General features: G+C 39.6%; 1 protein-coding gene across 1 annotated transcript in view; it reads right to left on the reverse strand.

The window, feature by feature from the left end:
- MYBPC1 (myosin binding protein C1) overlaps positions 1-16,947 on the reverse strand; it is a 121,543-nt gene that overhangs the window by 88,156 nt on the left and 16,440 nt on the right. The window contains exon 3 of the mRNA XM_075859389.1: positions 15,378-15,425. Coding sequence (XP_075715504.1) covers positions 15,378-15,425 — 48 coding nt within the window. The remainder of the gene's footprint in view (positions 1-15,377; positions 15,426-16,947) is intronic.

The following is a 16,947-nucleotide window of genomic DNA, read 5'->3' on the forward strand; positions in this document are numbered from 1 at the left end:
AGTGCATGTGAGGAGGAGGAGTTTATGCCATTCGGACGAAGTGCTGTATGCTGCAGGTAAGTTTCTACAATGTGGGGGTGCCCTTATACAGGGCTACTGTGTGGCAGGGCCGGGGTGTACAGCAGGTAGAACAGGTAGAAGGGGGTGCTGCGCTGGCTCCCTTCCCCTGCTTGTTTTAAAAGCGCCCAGGCCCGGTGACACCTCCCATGGCCGACGGCACCACTAGCAGCTGCTGCCGCTGCTACTGCTGTAGCGACGCCACTATAGCAGAGCAGAGAGGTATCTACCTGCTCTGCTATGTGCTAGCCCCACTTTAGCTCCCTGAAGGAGCGGAATCCCCGTGTGTTTGGGGATTCCGCTCCTGGATAGAGCGCTTGATGTCTCTGTCCATATATGGACAGTGACATCAGGGGCAACTCCTGAAGCAGAATCCCCGAACACTCTATGACCGGGGATTCCACACCAGGAGAAGCCAGTAACGACGTTCAGTGTCCATAAATGGACACAGACGACATGGGCTTTTCCTGAAGTGCAATTACCAGCCACATGGGGATTCCACTTCAGGAGTTGCCCCTGATGTCACTGTCCAGATATGCTTGGCTCGGAACGGATGCAAAATGGATGCAAACCGGCCGGGAAAAACGGCCCAAAACGGGCGATTTTATCGGCCGACACTCGGACCCTGTTGTGTGAATAAGGCCTTAAACAAAAAGTAAATAGAGTTAACCATATTGATAAAATTAATGCATTTTGCAAGCACTGATTGTTTTTCATTCTTCTACCTTCATCATCATCATCATCATCATCATCATCGAGATACTTGATAATCTTTCTAATTTGAACAAGAGTTAGTGCTATTGGACTATTTTCAATTGATCCACGCCATAAGCATATGGCAAATGTTTCACACTCATATTCATGAGTTCACATGCATTCTATTCAGTATGTCTACAAAAAGAAACATCTGTAAACTCATAGCAAACCTAACACATTAGGCTATATTTACATCTGCCTTAGGAGTTTCATTGTTCTGTTCCGTCATAGAATCAGAAAAACGTAAATTAATACTGTGACTGATCCTTTACCTGACAGACACCAACGCTGCCCCTCAGAAACCATTGGCTTTAATGGGTTCTGTCTAATTACCATCATGCTGTGCTATTTTATCTGGGATTTTTAGCAGAATCTGCGAGAAAGGCTCCTAACGGAGCCTCCGAACATAGATTTGAATGTAGCCTAACATATATGAATCTAAAAAGCATTGGTTTGACATTCCACTTAAGAAGGCATTGAGCTGCCGATAGTCATGTTACATTAGATTCACATCCGGCACCTTATTTTAGAATATTTCTTTTAAAGGGCCATTAAAGAAGTTCTCCAGGATCGTACATTGAAGCGCCACGTCGCCTTCACTGCAGAACCTGGCATAGCGACATCCATACAAGTGTAACTGTGTCTGGTACTACAGCTCAACCCCGCTCAGCCCCATTTACTTGGCTTGGAATGGGCTGAGCTGCAGTAGTGGGCACTACCATGCTACTGCAATAAATGGAACACGGTACTCCAGGGATTTCTGCTGATCGGTGAGGGTGCCAGGATACTGGCACTTGAAGTTTGTGAATAGTTATGAAGAAAATTATTTGATGTTTAATAATTTTAATAAATATAGATCAATTTACAGATATTTGTTTTTCCTTCAACATTAATAGGCAATTTAATGAAAATCAGTGTCAAATATAGGTAAATGAATCCATTGTGATTGAATGTTGTAACCAGTAAAATAAGTAATACATGCAAAAATACAGAAAATTCAGAAAGTGCAAACCTTTTTACTACTACATCCAGAAAGTTGCAGGGAATGAGCCTCAGACAAGGACTACTACTCTAAACAGGCATTCGATGGCTACATTCCACTCACTTTTTTGCCTTTTCAGGCTCAACATCATTAGGTTTGCCATGCTCTGTACAGGAGGTACAATTATTTACCATGTTACAAAACATTTAGGTTTTATATCTCACTAAAGTTTTCATATAAATCATCAAATCACTGCAATGATACTTTCTTTAAATGGTTGATTCATAGTATACCAGGGTAATATTCTACCACAGAATCACATATAAATGGCCCTCTATCTAAAGGATTCCGCTGCTGTGATCAGATGATCGCCACTAGTCAGGCTACTGAAACCTCTGGCTGTTATTACCATGGGAAGCTGCCTGTAGCCAAAAATGTAGTATTACATTGTGCCCTTTCAGATGAATATAAGTACTCCAGAGTCTAAGTTATTCTTCGCATCGGTTCTCTCCCCTATTATGGATGGGATTCCTGAGTGGATATGGACAGGGGATATTTAGGTGGTACAACCACTTTAGGCAGTACTGGAATTTCACAAACATTACAATCTGTGTAAGTAATGTTTAGGTTAAAGTGTATCTGTGTAACTCCCAAAGTAAGGGTATGGTCACACAGGGTGTTTTGCAGGCACAAAAATCTGATTTTGCCCTGCCTGCACTTTCCTTGGAGCGTTTTTCAGCCGCGTCCATTAAGCACCGGCAGCAAACAGCGCTGTGAAGAACAATTTCTCTGCCTCCCAATGATTTCAATGGGAAGTCAGAGACGGAACCGCTGGAAGAAAGAGCATGTCACTTCTTTTTCACTACCTTTTTTACACTTGCGGGAAAAAAATGCCTCCGTCTGCGAGGCGATTTTGGACGTTTTCCGATGCGGTTTCTGCGTCAAAAACAGTGCCAAAAAAACCTCAGTGTGAACTAGCCCTAAGTATTTGAGTTTACTAAACTATGGACTGATGTCTTTAAACAGGTTTTCCTTTTGTATAAATGGTTGCACATGGGTAAAAATAACAAATAGGCGTATACTCAACTTTATAATCCCCTACCACTACTGTCTCTGTTTACTTGACAGCATCGATGACATGTCCGTGGGCACCAGGAAACTGTCAGGTGGATTTGAAAGTCAAGTATGTGTATCTTACTGAGGTTTTTCAAAAGGTCAGAAAACCCCTTTAAGGAATTAAACTGGTGGGTGCAAACTATGCCTTGTAAATATATTCTCACACTAAAGATTGTGGATGCACCAATTTTTTTTACTGGTCACACAGTTTAATATGCCATGCAGTTTGAGGGTATCACTTTCTTTTTGATTTCTCTTGGACTATCAGCGTCTCAATTAGTCCTCTTGGTATTGCTGATTTGCTGACAGCAGTAGATAAGCAGGGATTTCTCACACCGCACATACTGTGCTCTATACTTGACTAATTGAATGCGTAGAGACAAACGCAGTACTCCAATCTTGGTTAAAGGAGATGTTTAGTTGTCACATATGGTGCCCACTACTCTAAGGGCACGGCCAGATGTGGCGGATTTGCTGTGGAATTCCGCTGTGGACAGTCCGCAGTGGAATTCTCCAGCGGCCGTTTTTTATAGTTGTTTCAATACATTTTAAGGTAAGTTAGTTCAGACGTGGCGGAAAACTCCACTGCGGACCATAGGCTTTCCCTCCGCAGCATGCACTGTCTGTTGCGGAGAAGAAGCGGAATTTCACTGCGGATTTCAGCCTTTGCAATGCAAAAACTGAAATCTGTGGCAAGTCCGCTGTCTTTTCTGCAACGTCTGAATTACCTGTCAAATGTGCAAATGTTGGTGCAGATTCGTTGCGTAATTGCCCCAAATCTGCACCAACATTTGCAGCGGAAAAACTCTGCCACGTCTGGCCGTGCCCTAACTCTTTGAGGGCATTCTATAAATGTATATAGTTTATAGAGAACAAATGTTCATTAACCCTTTAATGACCAGGTCTATTTGATTTGGGCCCAAATGACCAGATACTTTTTTGGCCTCTGCATTTCAGCAGCCATAACATTTTTAGGTTGTCCACAAGATAGGTGATAATTGTCTGATTGGCGGGGGCCACATACGCTGGGGGGGAGTCCCCTTTGATCATGCCACAGTCACCAAAGGGTTAAACTCGGGTTTGGAATCTAAGAACTGGGACTATTAGGCCGGGTTCTCACGGGTTGGATACACTGCGTAAAAACTGTGCAGCGTATCCGACCTGAAACCCGCAGCACCTTCCATCTGAAAAATTGCACCACATCGTAATGCGGTGTTTCAAATGGAATTTCTCCTGCGGAAAAAAGACGCTGCAGAGAAAAATAAACGACCATACTTACCCCCTCTTCTCTGCGCGTAATCCGGCCTTCCTGAATGACGTTGCAGGCCATGTGACAAGTAGCCCGTGATTGGCTGCAGCGGTCATATGGGATGCAACATCATCCCAGGAGTTTATGAAAATTTGCCTAAAAGTAGGCGTTCTTGGGATGTTTTTTGGCCTGTGCCTGATCGGGGTGGCGTTTAAAAGGCTTTTGTGAATGGGAATGAAAATGTTGGGAGGTATACAATTGGTAGGGGTCACAGAGGTCTAACCTCTGTGGACCTGGAACTGATGGCTTATCCGAGCGCTATGCCACCAATGTCTTTCCTGAGACAACCCGTTTTTACTCCATTCTCTTTATATCTCCTATCTCTATCTGTGGAAAATCTTTTCCTAACTCCTACTATACTTACATTTCCACTGCCCTCCTTATATATTGAATGATGCCCAGTCAAAATACAGTGGTCCCTAGTAAGAAAGGGTTCGATAGAAAAAAAAAAAAAAACCTACAGGATAACGCTGTAAATAGATACATTTTATTATATTCTCTTTTACCTTAAAGGTAATTTTCAGATCCAAATGGGATCAACATGTGATATTCAGTTCTACATTGTAGGTGATTTTGTAAGAAATGTAAAACATTTGCCTATCATAATTCTAATTGCCGAGGGTTTTCTTACTTCTCCAACCTTGAAGTCTCTGTCAAGTTTCCAGCCAGCTGCAACCTTAAGCATGCAAACACGAGATCATCTTTCATTCAGGGTTGAAGGTGATATGTTAAACAAGATGAACAAGAAGACAGCAAACAAATCGGCTTCATGATACTGGCAGGCAAGTGCATCGATATAAAAGGAGTTTATGACAGGAAACACATACCAGATATTTAAAGGCTACCTTGGCTTTATGGTACCTTATAGAAATGATAGGAACTGCATGAACATGAATTCCCAGTTATCAACAGAATCGCTCCCATTAGTCACAGGAGTCTCCCTCAGTTACCTTTGTATCTGTCAGCAAAGCCCGTTCTATTTTCCGATCAGTCCTGCTGCTAATGACAGAAACTCCATTACTAATAATATCTGTTATGGAACTGCAGTTTCTTTAAATGACCTAATATTTCCTTTTTGGTGTCTGCAATCTGGGGGTACTCCCTAAAACAGTGGTTTCCAAACTTATTCAGACCAGGAAACCACAAACCAGTTAGAGACCCCACTGAAGAACCCTTATCTGTTCTCCATATAAACAACATGCCACCAGACCCCACTGAGGAACCCTTATCTGTTCTCCATATAAACAACATGCCACCAGACCCCACTGAGGAACCCTTATCTGTTCTCCATATAAACAACATGCCACCAGACCCCACTGAGGAACCCTTATCTGTTCTCCATATAAACAACATGCCACCAGACCCCACTGAGGAACCCTTATCTGTTCTCCATATAAACAACATGCCACCAGACCCCACTGGTTGCATCGTCCATAGTGACATCACTGCTGTTGATCACCGTGGCCAGGTAAAATGTCTTCAAATTGCACAATGCCTCATCATTTAAAGGAGTAAGTAGGCAGTGAGGATAGCCGTGGAACTACGACAGTGAAGCACAATGTGGACCATTTTATAATGCTATCTTAGCTAAATTTAGCTAACTTTTCCCTGCTATTATCAAGGTCCCCCTATACTGCACAAATAGGGTAAAATATTAACGTGCCCCTAGAATCACAGACATATGCTTTTTTCACAAACTTGCCTGATGCTCCTGGGAAGGACGTTGATTAGCGAGCCGGTGCACGCTTGTATGGTCCTTTTTTTTTTTGCCCTACAAACATGAACTAACATGCTACAGAATGTCCTTCTAATGTCTCACTAATGGCGGACACCCACAGCGGCACAGAGAATGTAGCACATTTAAATATGTATATATACATATATATATATATATATATATATATATATATATATATATATATATTCACTGCAGGGCCCTGCTTTGGAAAAGGCCTCAAATGATCACAACACAGAGGCGTTACCAAAATATGAGCCCTGCAGTAAATACCCGCATTCCTTGTACAGCTGCGGGTGTCCGCCATTAGTGGAAACCAGTCTGCATAACCCCTGATCCCCTACAGATCACTGTGATTCTGCAGACCCCTTTTAGGTCCCACTGCTTTAAATGAAGTAACTTGAGCTAAAATATGGTTAAACATTTATTGAACAGACATACAGCAGCTGAACTTTCTAAGTAAACTGTGAAATGGTGGCGAAAGGTAAATCAACACTTTAAGAAATCTTTATATTTAGCCTATCTATCTATCTATCTATCTATCTATCTATCTATCTATCTATCTATCTATCTATCTATCTATCTATCTATCTATCTATCTATCTATCTATCTATCTATCTATCTATCTATCTATCTATCTATCTATCTATCTACCATCTATCTATCTATCTATCTATCTATCTATCTATCTATCTATCTATCTATCTATCTATCTATCTATCTATCTATCTATCTATCTATCTATCTATCATCTATCTATCTATCTATCTATCTATCTATCTATCTATCTATCTATCTATCTATCTATCTATCTATCTATCTATCTATCTATCTATCTACCATCTATCTATCTATCTATCTATCTATCTATCTATCTATCTATCTATCTATCTATCTATCTATCTATCTATCTATCTATCTATCTATCTATCTATCTATCTATCCATCAATCACGTATCTATCTATCTATCATCTATCTATCTATCTATCTATCTATCTATCTATCTATCTATCTATCTATCTATCTATCTATCTGTCTGTCTGTCTGTCTGTCTGTCTGTCTGTCTGTCTGTCTGTCTGTCTGTCTGTCTGTTGGTCTGTTGGTCTATCTATCTATCTATCTATCTATCTATCTATCTATCTATCTATCTATCTATCTATCTATCTATCTATCTATCTATCTATCTATCTATCTATCTATCTATCTATCTATCACGTATATCTATCTATCACGTATCTATCTATATATATATCTATCTATCTACAGTGGAGGAAATAAGTATTTGATCCCTTGCTGATTTTGTAAGTTTGCCCACTGTCAAAGTCATGAACAGTCTAGAATTTTTAGGCTAGGTTAATTTTACCAGTGAGAAATAGATTATATAAAAAAAAATAAAGAAAATCACATAGTCAAAATTATATATATTTATTTGGATTGTGCACAGAGAAATAAGTATTTGATCCCCTACCAACCATTAAGAGTTCAGCCTCCTCCAGACCAGTTACACGCTCCAAATCAACTTGGTGCCTGCATTAAAGACAGCTGTCTTACATGGTCACCTGTATAAAAGACTCCTGTCCACAGACTCAATTAATCAGTCTGACTCTAACCTCTACAACATGGGCAAGACCAAAGAGCTTTCTAAGGATGTCAGGGACAAGATCATAGACCTGCACAAGCCTGGAATGGGCTACAAAACCATAAGTAAGACGCTGGATGAGAAGGAGACAACTGTTGGTGCAATAGTAAGAAAATGGAAGATATACAAAATGACTGTCAATCGACATCGATCTGGGGCTCCATGCAAAATCTCACCTCGTGGGGTATCCTTGATCCTGAGGAAGGTGAGAGCTCAGCCGAAAACTACACGGGGGGAACTTGTTAATGATCTCAAGGCAGCTGGGACCACAGTCCCCAAGAAAACCATTGGTAACACATTACGCCATAATGGATTAAAATCCTGCAGTGCCCGCAAGGTCCCCCTGCTCAAGAAGGCACATGTACAGGCCCGTCTGAAGTTTGCAAATGAACATCTGGATGATTCTGAGAGTGATTGGGAGAAGGTGCTGTGGTCAGATGAGACAAAAATTGAGCTCATTGGCATTAACTCAACTCGCCGTGTTTGGAGGAAGAGAAATGCTGCCTATGACCCAAAGAACACCATCCCCACTGTCAAGCATGGAGGTGGAAACATTATGTTTTGGGGGTGTTTCTCTGCTAAGGGCACAGGACTACTTCACCGCATCAATGGGAGAATGGATGGAGCCATGTACCGTCAAATCCTGAGTGACAACCTCCTTCCCTCCACCAGGACATTAAAAATGGCTCGTGGCTGGGTCTTCCAGCACGACAATGACCCGAAACATACAGCCAAGGCAACAAAGGAGTGGCTCAAAAAGAAGCACATTAAGGTCATGGAGTGGCCTAGCCAGTCTCCAGACCTTAATCCCATCGAAAACTTATGGAGGGAGCTGAAGATTCGAGTTGCCAAGTGACAGCCTCGAAATCTTAATGGTTTACAGATGATCTGCAAAGAGGAGTGGGCCAAAAAACATGTGTGCAAACCTCATCATTAACTACAAAAAACGTCTGACTGCTGTGCTTGCCAACAAGGGTTTTGCCACCAAGTATTAAGTCTTGTTTGCCAAAGGGATCAAATACTTATTTCTCTGTGCACAATGCAAATAAATATATATAATTTTGACAATGTGATTTTCTTTTTTTTTTTTATATAATCTATCTCTCACTGGTAAAATTAACCTAGCCTAAAAATTCTAGACTGTTCATGTCTTTGACAGTGGGCAAACTTACAAAATCAGCAAGGGATCAAATACTTATTTCCTCCACTGTATCTATCTATCTATCTATCTATCTATCTATCTATCTATCTATCTATCTATCTATCTATCTATCTATCTATCTATCTATCTATCTATCTATCTATCTATCTATCTATCTATCTATCTCGTATCTATCTATCTATCACGTATCTATCTATCACGTATCTATCTATCTATCACGTACGTATCTATCTATCTATCTATCTATCTATCTATCTATCTATCTATCTATCTATCTATCTATCTATCTATCTATCTATCTATCTATCTATCTATCTATCTATCTATCTATCTATCTATCATCTATCTCGAAAAAAAAGAAAGAAAATGCTATTACAAAATATCACAGGAATTTCTTCATTGGTGATCTTTGCTCAGTCTTCTGCTTTGCAATGGATGCAGCAATCCCAAACATCCAGAAGAAGATAATAGATCAGTAGTATATTGTTATTTAAGTAAGCCATTTTTTAGCACACATCACTCCATCTGCTCTACGATTGCGGTTATAAATCAGAAGTCTGGCATATTTTGGCGTGCTAGGCACTTATGTGTTGTTGTGCTAAGCATGGGCACATTTATCACCCGTCTTCTTGCTTCAGTCACACATTCCAGCCTTTCCAATGCATGTGACAGTCTCTCAACTGCCACAGTGTTTAAAGCTTCCAGGAAATATAAGTAAGCGGCATTTGCTACTTGAATCAGACCTGACTAAGTCTACGATGCCAATTGAACATATAATTTATTATACTTTTGTTTAATCTTACAGACGTACTGCATGTACGGAGGCAAAATGCTGCCATTTTTACATGTTGCAGTATCATTGTCTCATGGGGATCAGTCAATCTGACATATCAAACAGTGAATCAAATAGATTCATCATAAGAGGTTTGTCTCTGATAAGACAACTGGCACAAATATGCTTTCATGTCTCATGCCATTTCTCAGATGGGATTATTAGGTTTGGTTCACATGTAACCAGCAGACGTGAGGCTAAATTTTTATCATGCCTACTCTTGCAGATAATCTAGCAGGTGTTAAAAAGAAAAATCATTATTAATGATGCTCTATGGGGTTTGCTAACATGTCAATTATCCAACAATGCCATTCTCAGAAGCGCTAATGAAATTCGTTTCTAGGAACTCAGGCCATCTACATGTCTGTATATCTCTGGCTTAAATACAGAGAATTAACAGAAGCATCTAATATCACACAGAAATGGCCGACTGGCTTTTCAGAGAAAGTATAGAATAGATTGTCGTTGTTTTTTTGTTTGTTTTTTTGCAACAAGCGCATTTTTGTACTTCCCTCGAAGGAAAATGCAACAACAACCCTTGGTCTACTAGCTGATCTGGATTTCCCGATTCTCTGTTTTTCCAATTTGAAATTTAAGGAATTCTGCTTGGAAATGATGCCGTTTTATGAACATGCATACATTAATGCTGTACTGGCCTAAATTGTATTTTTCATGTGTTTTTTGGAACCATATACTATTTATGGGTGTCATATTTAAGCCTATCTCCCATCCAGATTAGAAAAGTATTATTCTTTTACACTGCTATGTTGGGAAAATGAAGAGACAATGGCCCCAAGCACCTTAAAGGATAATTGCACCTGTGCAAACATTGTTTTAGTGTTCCAATCTAAAACTAAAAATCAAGCAAATTTAAAATCTTCTATTGTTTTAAGTCTACAGCTCCTTTGCAGACCTATGTGTCTCCATGGTAACAGACAGCAAACATAATCTGTGTAGTCTGATCCTGCAGTCATATTGATTTCCATTGGGCCTACATACATGGTATTTGGTAGGTAAGCAAGCAGTAGGGGACAATTCGAAGGCAGTAAGACTGTAGGATCAGACTAAATAGGGTTTGTTAGTTGTCTGTTACCATGGAGACAAATAGGTCTGCATACGAACTGTAGACACAAAATGCTAGGAGAATTTATATTAAGTCTATTTGCAAAGGTGCTTTAATTCTCATTTTTAGATGCATTGGAACATTTTAAATAATTGGTTGCGAATGTGGACCTTCTCTTTAAGGTGTCAATTGTGCACATCATTTACAGTGCTTTTACTATGATTTTTAGCAACTACCACTTTGTTAGTCCATCTCATTCACTACTATCTAGAAAATGAAGTAACTGTGAGAACTGTTACGTTGTTCATATCATAAATTCAGCTTTTTTAATATTTAGGTGCTTTAAATAAAACATGCTCTGTATTTACAGTACATAAAGGTAGCTCAATGGCTAAGTGTTTAGTACTGTGTCTTGCAACAATAGAGCCGTAGGCTTTTAAAATAGCTTTAGGTAGCCTTACTTCATATATCCCTTTTTATTATGTAGTATAAAATTTATCAAAGACCATAGGATAACATATATGCCTGCGGAAACCATGCTCTTTCTCAAAAATTAAGACACAGACTTTTTGCTACCTGAGTTACTGACACAGCCTCCTCCCCAAATTGTAAATGGGACAATGCAGGGGTGCACTGTATATTTGCCAAAGAGCTGCCCCCCACAGTCAGAGGAGGTGTCTATTGGGCTTCATTCACATCTGCGTCGGAGACTCTGTTTGGGGCCTCCGTCCCAGATCCAATCCAAAATGACGGACAAAATAACACAGCGTGCTGCGCTATTTTGTCCGGTAAAATGAAGGACACCATGATGAAACCCCCGACAAAACTCATTAAAGTCAATGACTTACATCAGACGCTATTACTGTCCGTCATACAACGGATCTGGCGCTTCCTATGATGGAGCAGAGCAACGAAAACACTGAACGCAGACATGAATGAAGCCTTAGAAACTTGGCTAAAGGCAAGTTTTATGTGTAGTTGACCCTGAATATATCAGTATCTTTCTGTGTAATGCAAGAATTTTTTTTTAATAGGCTGTATACCAAGTTTCAAGAATTACATTGCAATAAAAGAATAAAAAAATCATGATATAAAATGTACAATATATTCTAATGGTTTGTTAGTTTATGCTATAGTTGTGCAACCTGTTAGTGATTATGTATACCATGCTCACCAGCCAATGATACCCTAGGAACAGTCATTTTATTTCATAACCACACGCGTTTCATGGAAAAGACAGTGATAATGATTTGGACAACCCAGAAGTTATATGACTGAGATCACCAGATAGTCGCAAAAGTGCATAGTAAGATTTGAGAAAAAATGTAAGGCATCTAGCAAACTTAATAGGAAATTAGAGTTTAGAATTGATTATAAGAGAACTGGGCATTTGGTTTTTCAATCATTGGAGTAAACTGTAAACTAAACCATACGTCAAAGGCATTTTTAAGGTTTTTAAATATATTAATTGTGACTTAATTGCAAAATAACAAACTTTGCAATATACTTACATTTTCAGTTCCTCTACAATCCTCCATTACTGGTCTCTGCGTCACTCAACGCTCCTGTTGTCCTTACGTGCATAGTGACAACTTATCAGGTGGTAAAATTTAGTCCATAGTCATGTGACTATGGATGTCACCTCTGCGTGCTCACAGGGATAACAGGAGCGGTGAGGAATGTACCAAACTGCATGGGAGATTATAGTGGAATCTGTAAAAGAAGTATATTGCAAAATATTGTTTTGATCCTAAATTTATAGATTTTTTAATTTTAGAAACTATTTTAAAGTCTAAGAGCTATAGTGCAGAGATATCTAAAAATTGCTAGTCAATAGGGCATTTCTGTAGATGGATGTCATCTTATGTGTGACAACCTAAAAGGCATGTTCATGTCTTATCACTGCATCACAATAATGTTTGCACTGGGATTTTTCAACTAATGTTGGGTCTCCAATATCACAGCACAGGAAAAACATCTAACATAATGAAAAAAACAGTATGCTAATATAAATAGATGCTAGAGATAGAGAGATAGATAGATAGAGAGAGAGAGAGAGATAGATAGATAGAAAGAGAGATAGATAGATAGATAGATAGATAGATAGATAGATAGATAGATAGATAGATAGATAGATAGATAGATAGATAGATATGAGATAGATAGATAGATAGATAGATAGATAGATAGATAGATAGATAGATAGATAGATAGATAGATAGATAGATAGATAGATAGATAGATAGATAGATAGAAAGAGAGATAGATAGATAGATAGATAGATAGATAGATAGATAGATAGATAGATAGATAGATAGATCCTGAAACAAACATACTGTAGCAGTCAGAACTTTATGTCTACCATCGGAGTATTTCTTCATCTAGATATGGAATAAACAACAGTTTGAACCTAGTAGGCTTTTCATGTTTGCAACCTTAAAGAAATAATCACCATTGGGGCGTTCACACACTACTCTAAGTCCTGCTCCAGATAAGAGGCAGTTTTGCCCAGGTGGTGGACATTTAGGCTGGGTTCACACGACCTATTTTCAGGCGTAAACGAGGCGTATTATGCCTTGATTTACGCCTGAAAATACGGCTCCAATACGTCGGCAAACATCTGCCCATTCATTTGAATGGGTTTGCCGACGTACTGTGCCGACGACCTGTAATTTACGCGTCGTCGTTTGACAGCTGTCAAACGACGACGCATAAAATGACTGCCTCGGCAAAGAAGTGCAGGACACTTCTTTGGACGTAATTTGAGCCGTTTTTCATTGAATTCAATGAAGAACAGCTCTAAATTACGGCCGTCAATGACGCCTCGCAAAATGCGAGGACGAGCAATTACGTCTGTAATTACGGAGCTGTTTTCTCCTGAAGTTCAACCGTATCGGACGCTGCCGTGTGCACATACCCTTATAGAATGGAGCCACTGTGGAGCCACTGTGGCAGATTATAATTAAGGGCTGGAGAGAGAGCCCTGAGAACAAGCAAACCTCAAATTATGAGTTTTGCCCGGAAAATATTTCTTTAGTACCGAACTTGATCTAAATATTCTTTCAGAAGATAGCAGTCTTAAATTTACAATACAGTACAATACTATCCATGGGTATATTGTTAAAGTATTTACAAGTTAGTCAAAATTGTTCCACTACTCATTGTAAATGTCAACCTGTAGTGGATAAACTGGGTTTTTAAGTAGGGAAATTCCTCAGCATCAGTCCGATTTGCATCTGCAAAAAACAGAAAATTTTTCATCCATATAAATATCAGTGTTGTATCTGTGTGATTTCCGTGGGTCATCTGTTTTCTCGTCAGTTTTTCTCCTCTGCAAGCAATTCCTGGTTTCACTTTTGCATTACTTTAGCAACTGATCCACGAAAGACGGACAGCACATGGATGTTTTCCATGTTCTGTCTGTTTTTTTTCACGCACCAATAGACTTCAGTCGGTGAGTCTGGTCCGCAAATACAGACCAGAATAGGGCATATTGAGTTTCTTGCAAAAAACACATAGCGCTCTTGACTTGAATGGGTCAGTGTGCTGTCAGTTGTTAAAACGGACAGACAAGAAATATGTTTGTGTGAATTAGACCTTAAGGCTAGGGCGGTGACTTTAGGCATGACACATGGTAGGGCCAAAAATCGCTGTGAAACGCTACCTGCATTACAAGTAGTGAAAGGGAATATGGGCCTGCAAGTTACCGCGACACAACAGTAGCAAGAAATCCAAACCTGCTGTATTTTTTATGACTTTCGTGTCATGGGTGCAGCAACTTGCAGGTCGCAACATGACCACATTCATAAAAATAATGATGGAAAAGGGAATGGGGAGGAAACCTCCAGCTCACCAGTCAAAACACTCCAGTGTTTGTAATCGCCCGGATCGACCGCGACGGCACACGGCAACAATAGAAGAAAAAACCAGAGGCGATCCAGCGATGAAGATGTAAATAGGAAAAACTAGGTTTCCATTTTATTTAAATACAAGAACAATGCTTGAAAAACACCAGGAGGAAAGGACAAGGTGGTGAAATGCGGCAATAGATAGCCTACGCGTTTCAGGCACTGGCTGTGCCCTTAATCATGGCTAAGTCGAGTGACTTAGCCATGATTAAGGGCACAGCCAGTGCCTGAAACGCGTAGGCTATCTATTGCCGCATTTCACCACCTTGTCCTTTCCTCCTGGTGTTTTTCAAGCATTGTTCTTGTATTTAAATAAAATGGAAACCTAGTTTTTCCTATTTACATCTTCATCGCTGGATCTCCTCTGGTTTTATGACCACATTCACTTTCAGTCAGCGAGTTACAACGATTTTTGGCCATGCACCCTGTGTCGCTCCCAAAGTCGCTGTGCTGCTAGCCTTATAGAGAATTGCAATTGGGAAGTTGAAGTACTACCTTTAGCAAATAAATAGGAGGTAAACAGAGGGAGGCAGTTATTGTAGTTTTTACTTTGATGCCCAAAACTCTATACTCATATACATCTTCAAGTCTCTACTTTACTTCAGTAGTATAATACCAATTTGATAAATACGCAAATAGCTTATAAAAAAAACCTAAAGCACTGGCGTTATTAAAAACATTAAATGTGTAGTCTGACCCCGCCAATGTCGGAACGAGTGAGCTTAGGAAAGCATCCAAACCACTTGTTGGAAAGCAACTGATTTCAATGGCACCCAAATTCAATTCAGTGATGTCATAGTTTTTATGTATACTGACCTTCTCCAGGAGGTGGTGGAATTACATTGTTCTCTTTACGTTTTCCCACTGTAACCAAGAGTTTATAATTTTAAAACATATATTTGCTCATATGTTCAGCTCAAAAATCTAATATTAATAACCAAAACTCTTCATGAAATATCAGGAATAATCTTGCTTTTCCATACATCCTATATTTTAATTCAGATGAGCAGCTGTTTCACATTTTTTCATAAGAAAAGTATAGCATACTACATATTTTATGTGTAAGTACATTAACTTTATAATTCTATTTTTATAAACATAGATAACATAAATTTTGACCCAATAATACCTATGAGGTAAGAGTAATGTCCTTTGGCAAACCACTTAGCAGTACTAACACGTAATAATACTCAAATAATGAAATGGCAGTTACTTGTATTTGTAACTGTAACAATAACAGCAATTTCCAGAAGTAATTTTTAGTGTAATATTAGGGGAATGTTATTTAGTAATACCACATTAGTAGTTGAACTGGCAAGTTTTTTTTTTGCCCAAAATAGATGTCATGAAAATGGCAAAAAATTGCAGCACTCCTCTTACTTTTGCCAGCCCGGCATACACCTTGGACCTTTTAGTACATGCTTGCCCACTAGTGAAGTACCTTACATAATGTGTCACGAAGTAACTGAAGTACTGAGTTTAACTTCGATAACAGTGGCTAGTTAAAAAATGGCAGAATATACCAACATGGATAAAAAAATCGGACTGATTTTGTTTCTTCTTTCTCTTTTCCTCTGCCGCCAAAATATTGTATCTTGTTGAAAAAATTAAGGCAGTAAGAAAGAGAGGAGGGAACAACACATAGATGAATGAATAACTTAGGGTGTATTCACCAATGTAAGTGTGTATTCCTTCCTTTCTGTTTCTTCCTTCTTCCCGTTTCTCCTACTGGAAGAGAATATTTCCCACCATTACGTTGATTTATACTGTACCATTACAATTACTGGTTCAAGTTTATTATTGTATTATGGTTTTTATCTCTTCCGTAGACTCTACGCAGCCATATGGACGTCAATGGGAAACCTTTACTTCGGAATCTCCACTTTGGCTCATGCTCTGCAGACTGGACCCATCCATGTATTACTTGGTGGGCCATTCATTTGAATGGCTGGCATGTAATATTCCATGAATGGCCAGCTAAAGTGTAATGACAGGGTAGGGAGGCAGACAGGTGAGCCCTAATCTACCCGCCACTCAGTCCCTGCCTACTTGCAACGACCCGTCCTAAGCGACGGGGTATAACTGGGCGATGGTCCCTACGCTCAGTAAGTGCAAGACAGACAAAAAAGACAAGGGTACACAGAAGCTAGGGAAATGGGGCAGCTGCCCACGGAGACACCGTGAGCAATAAGAGTAGTGAACGAGCCGAGTCAAACCAGGAGAGAGCGAGGTACAAAACGCTGAGCAGGAGAGTGGTCAGAAAGCCAAGGTCAATAACAAGCAGAGGATGAGTAGTACAAGCAGCAGCAGCAAGCCAGGAAACTAGCATAGAAGAATCACAGGCAAAGGAGGAACAGGAAAGGCAGGTATAAATAGACAGTTGGCG

The sequence above is a fragment of the Rhinoderma darwinii genome, chromosome 3, assembly GCF_050947455.1.
Source record: "Rhinoderma darwinii isolate aRhiDar2 chromosome 3, aRhiDar2.hap1, whole genome shotgun sequence".
Taxonomy (NCBI): Eukaryota; Metazoa; Chordata; class Amphibia; order Anura; family Rhinodermatidae; genus Rhinoderma; species Rhinoderma darwinii.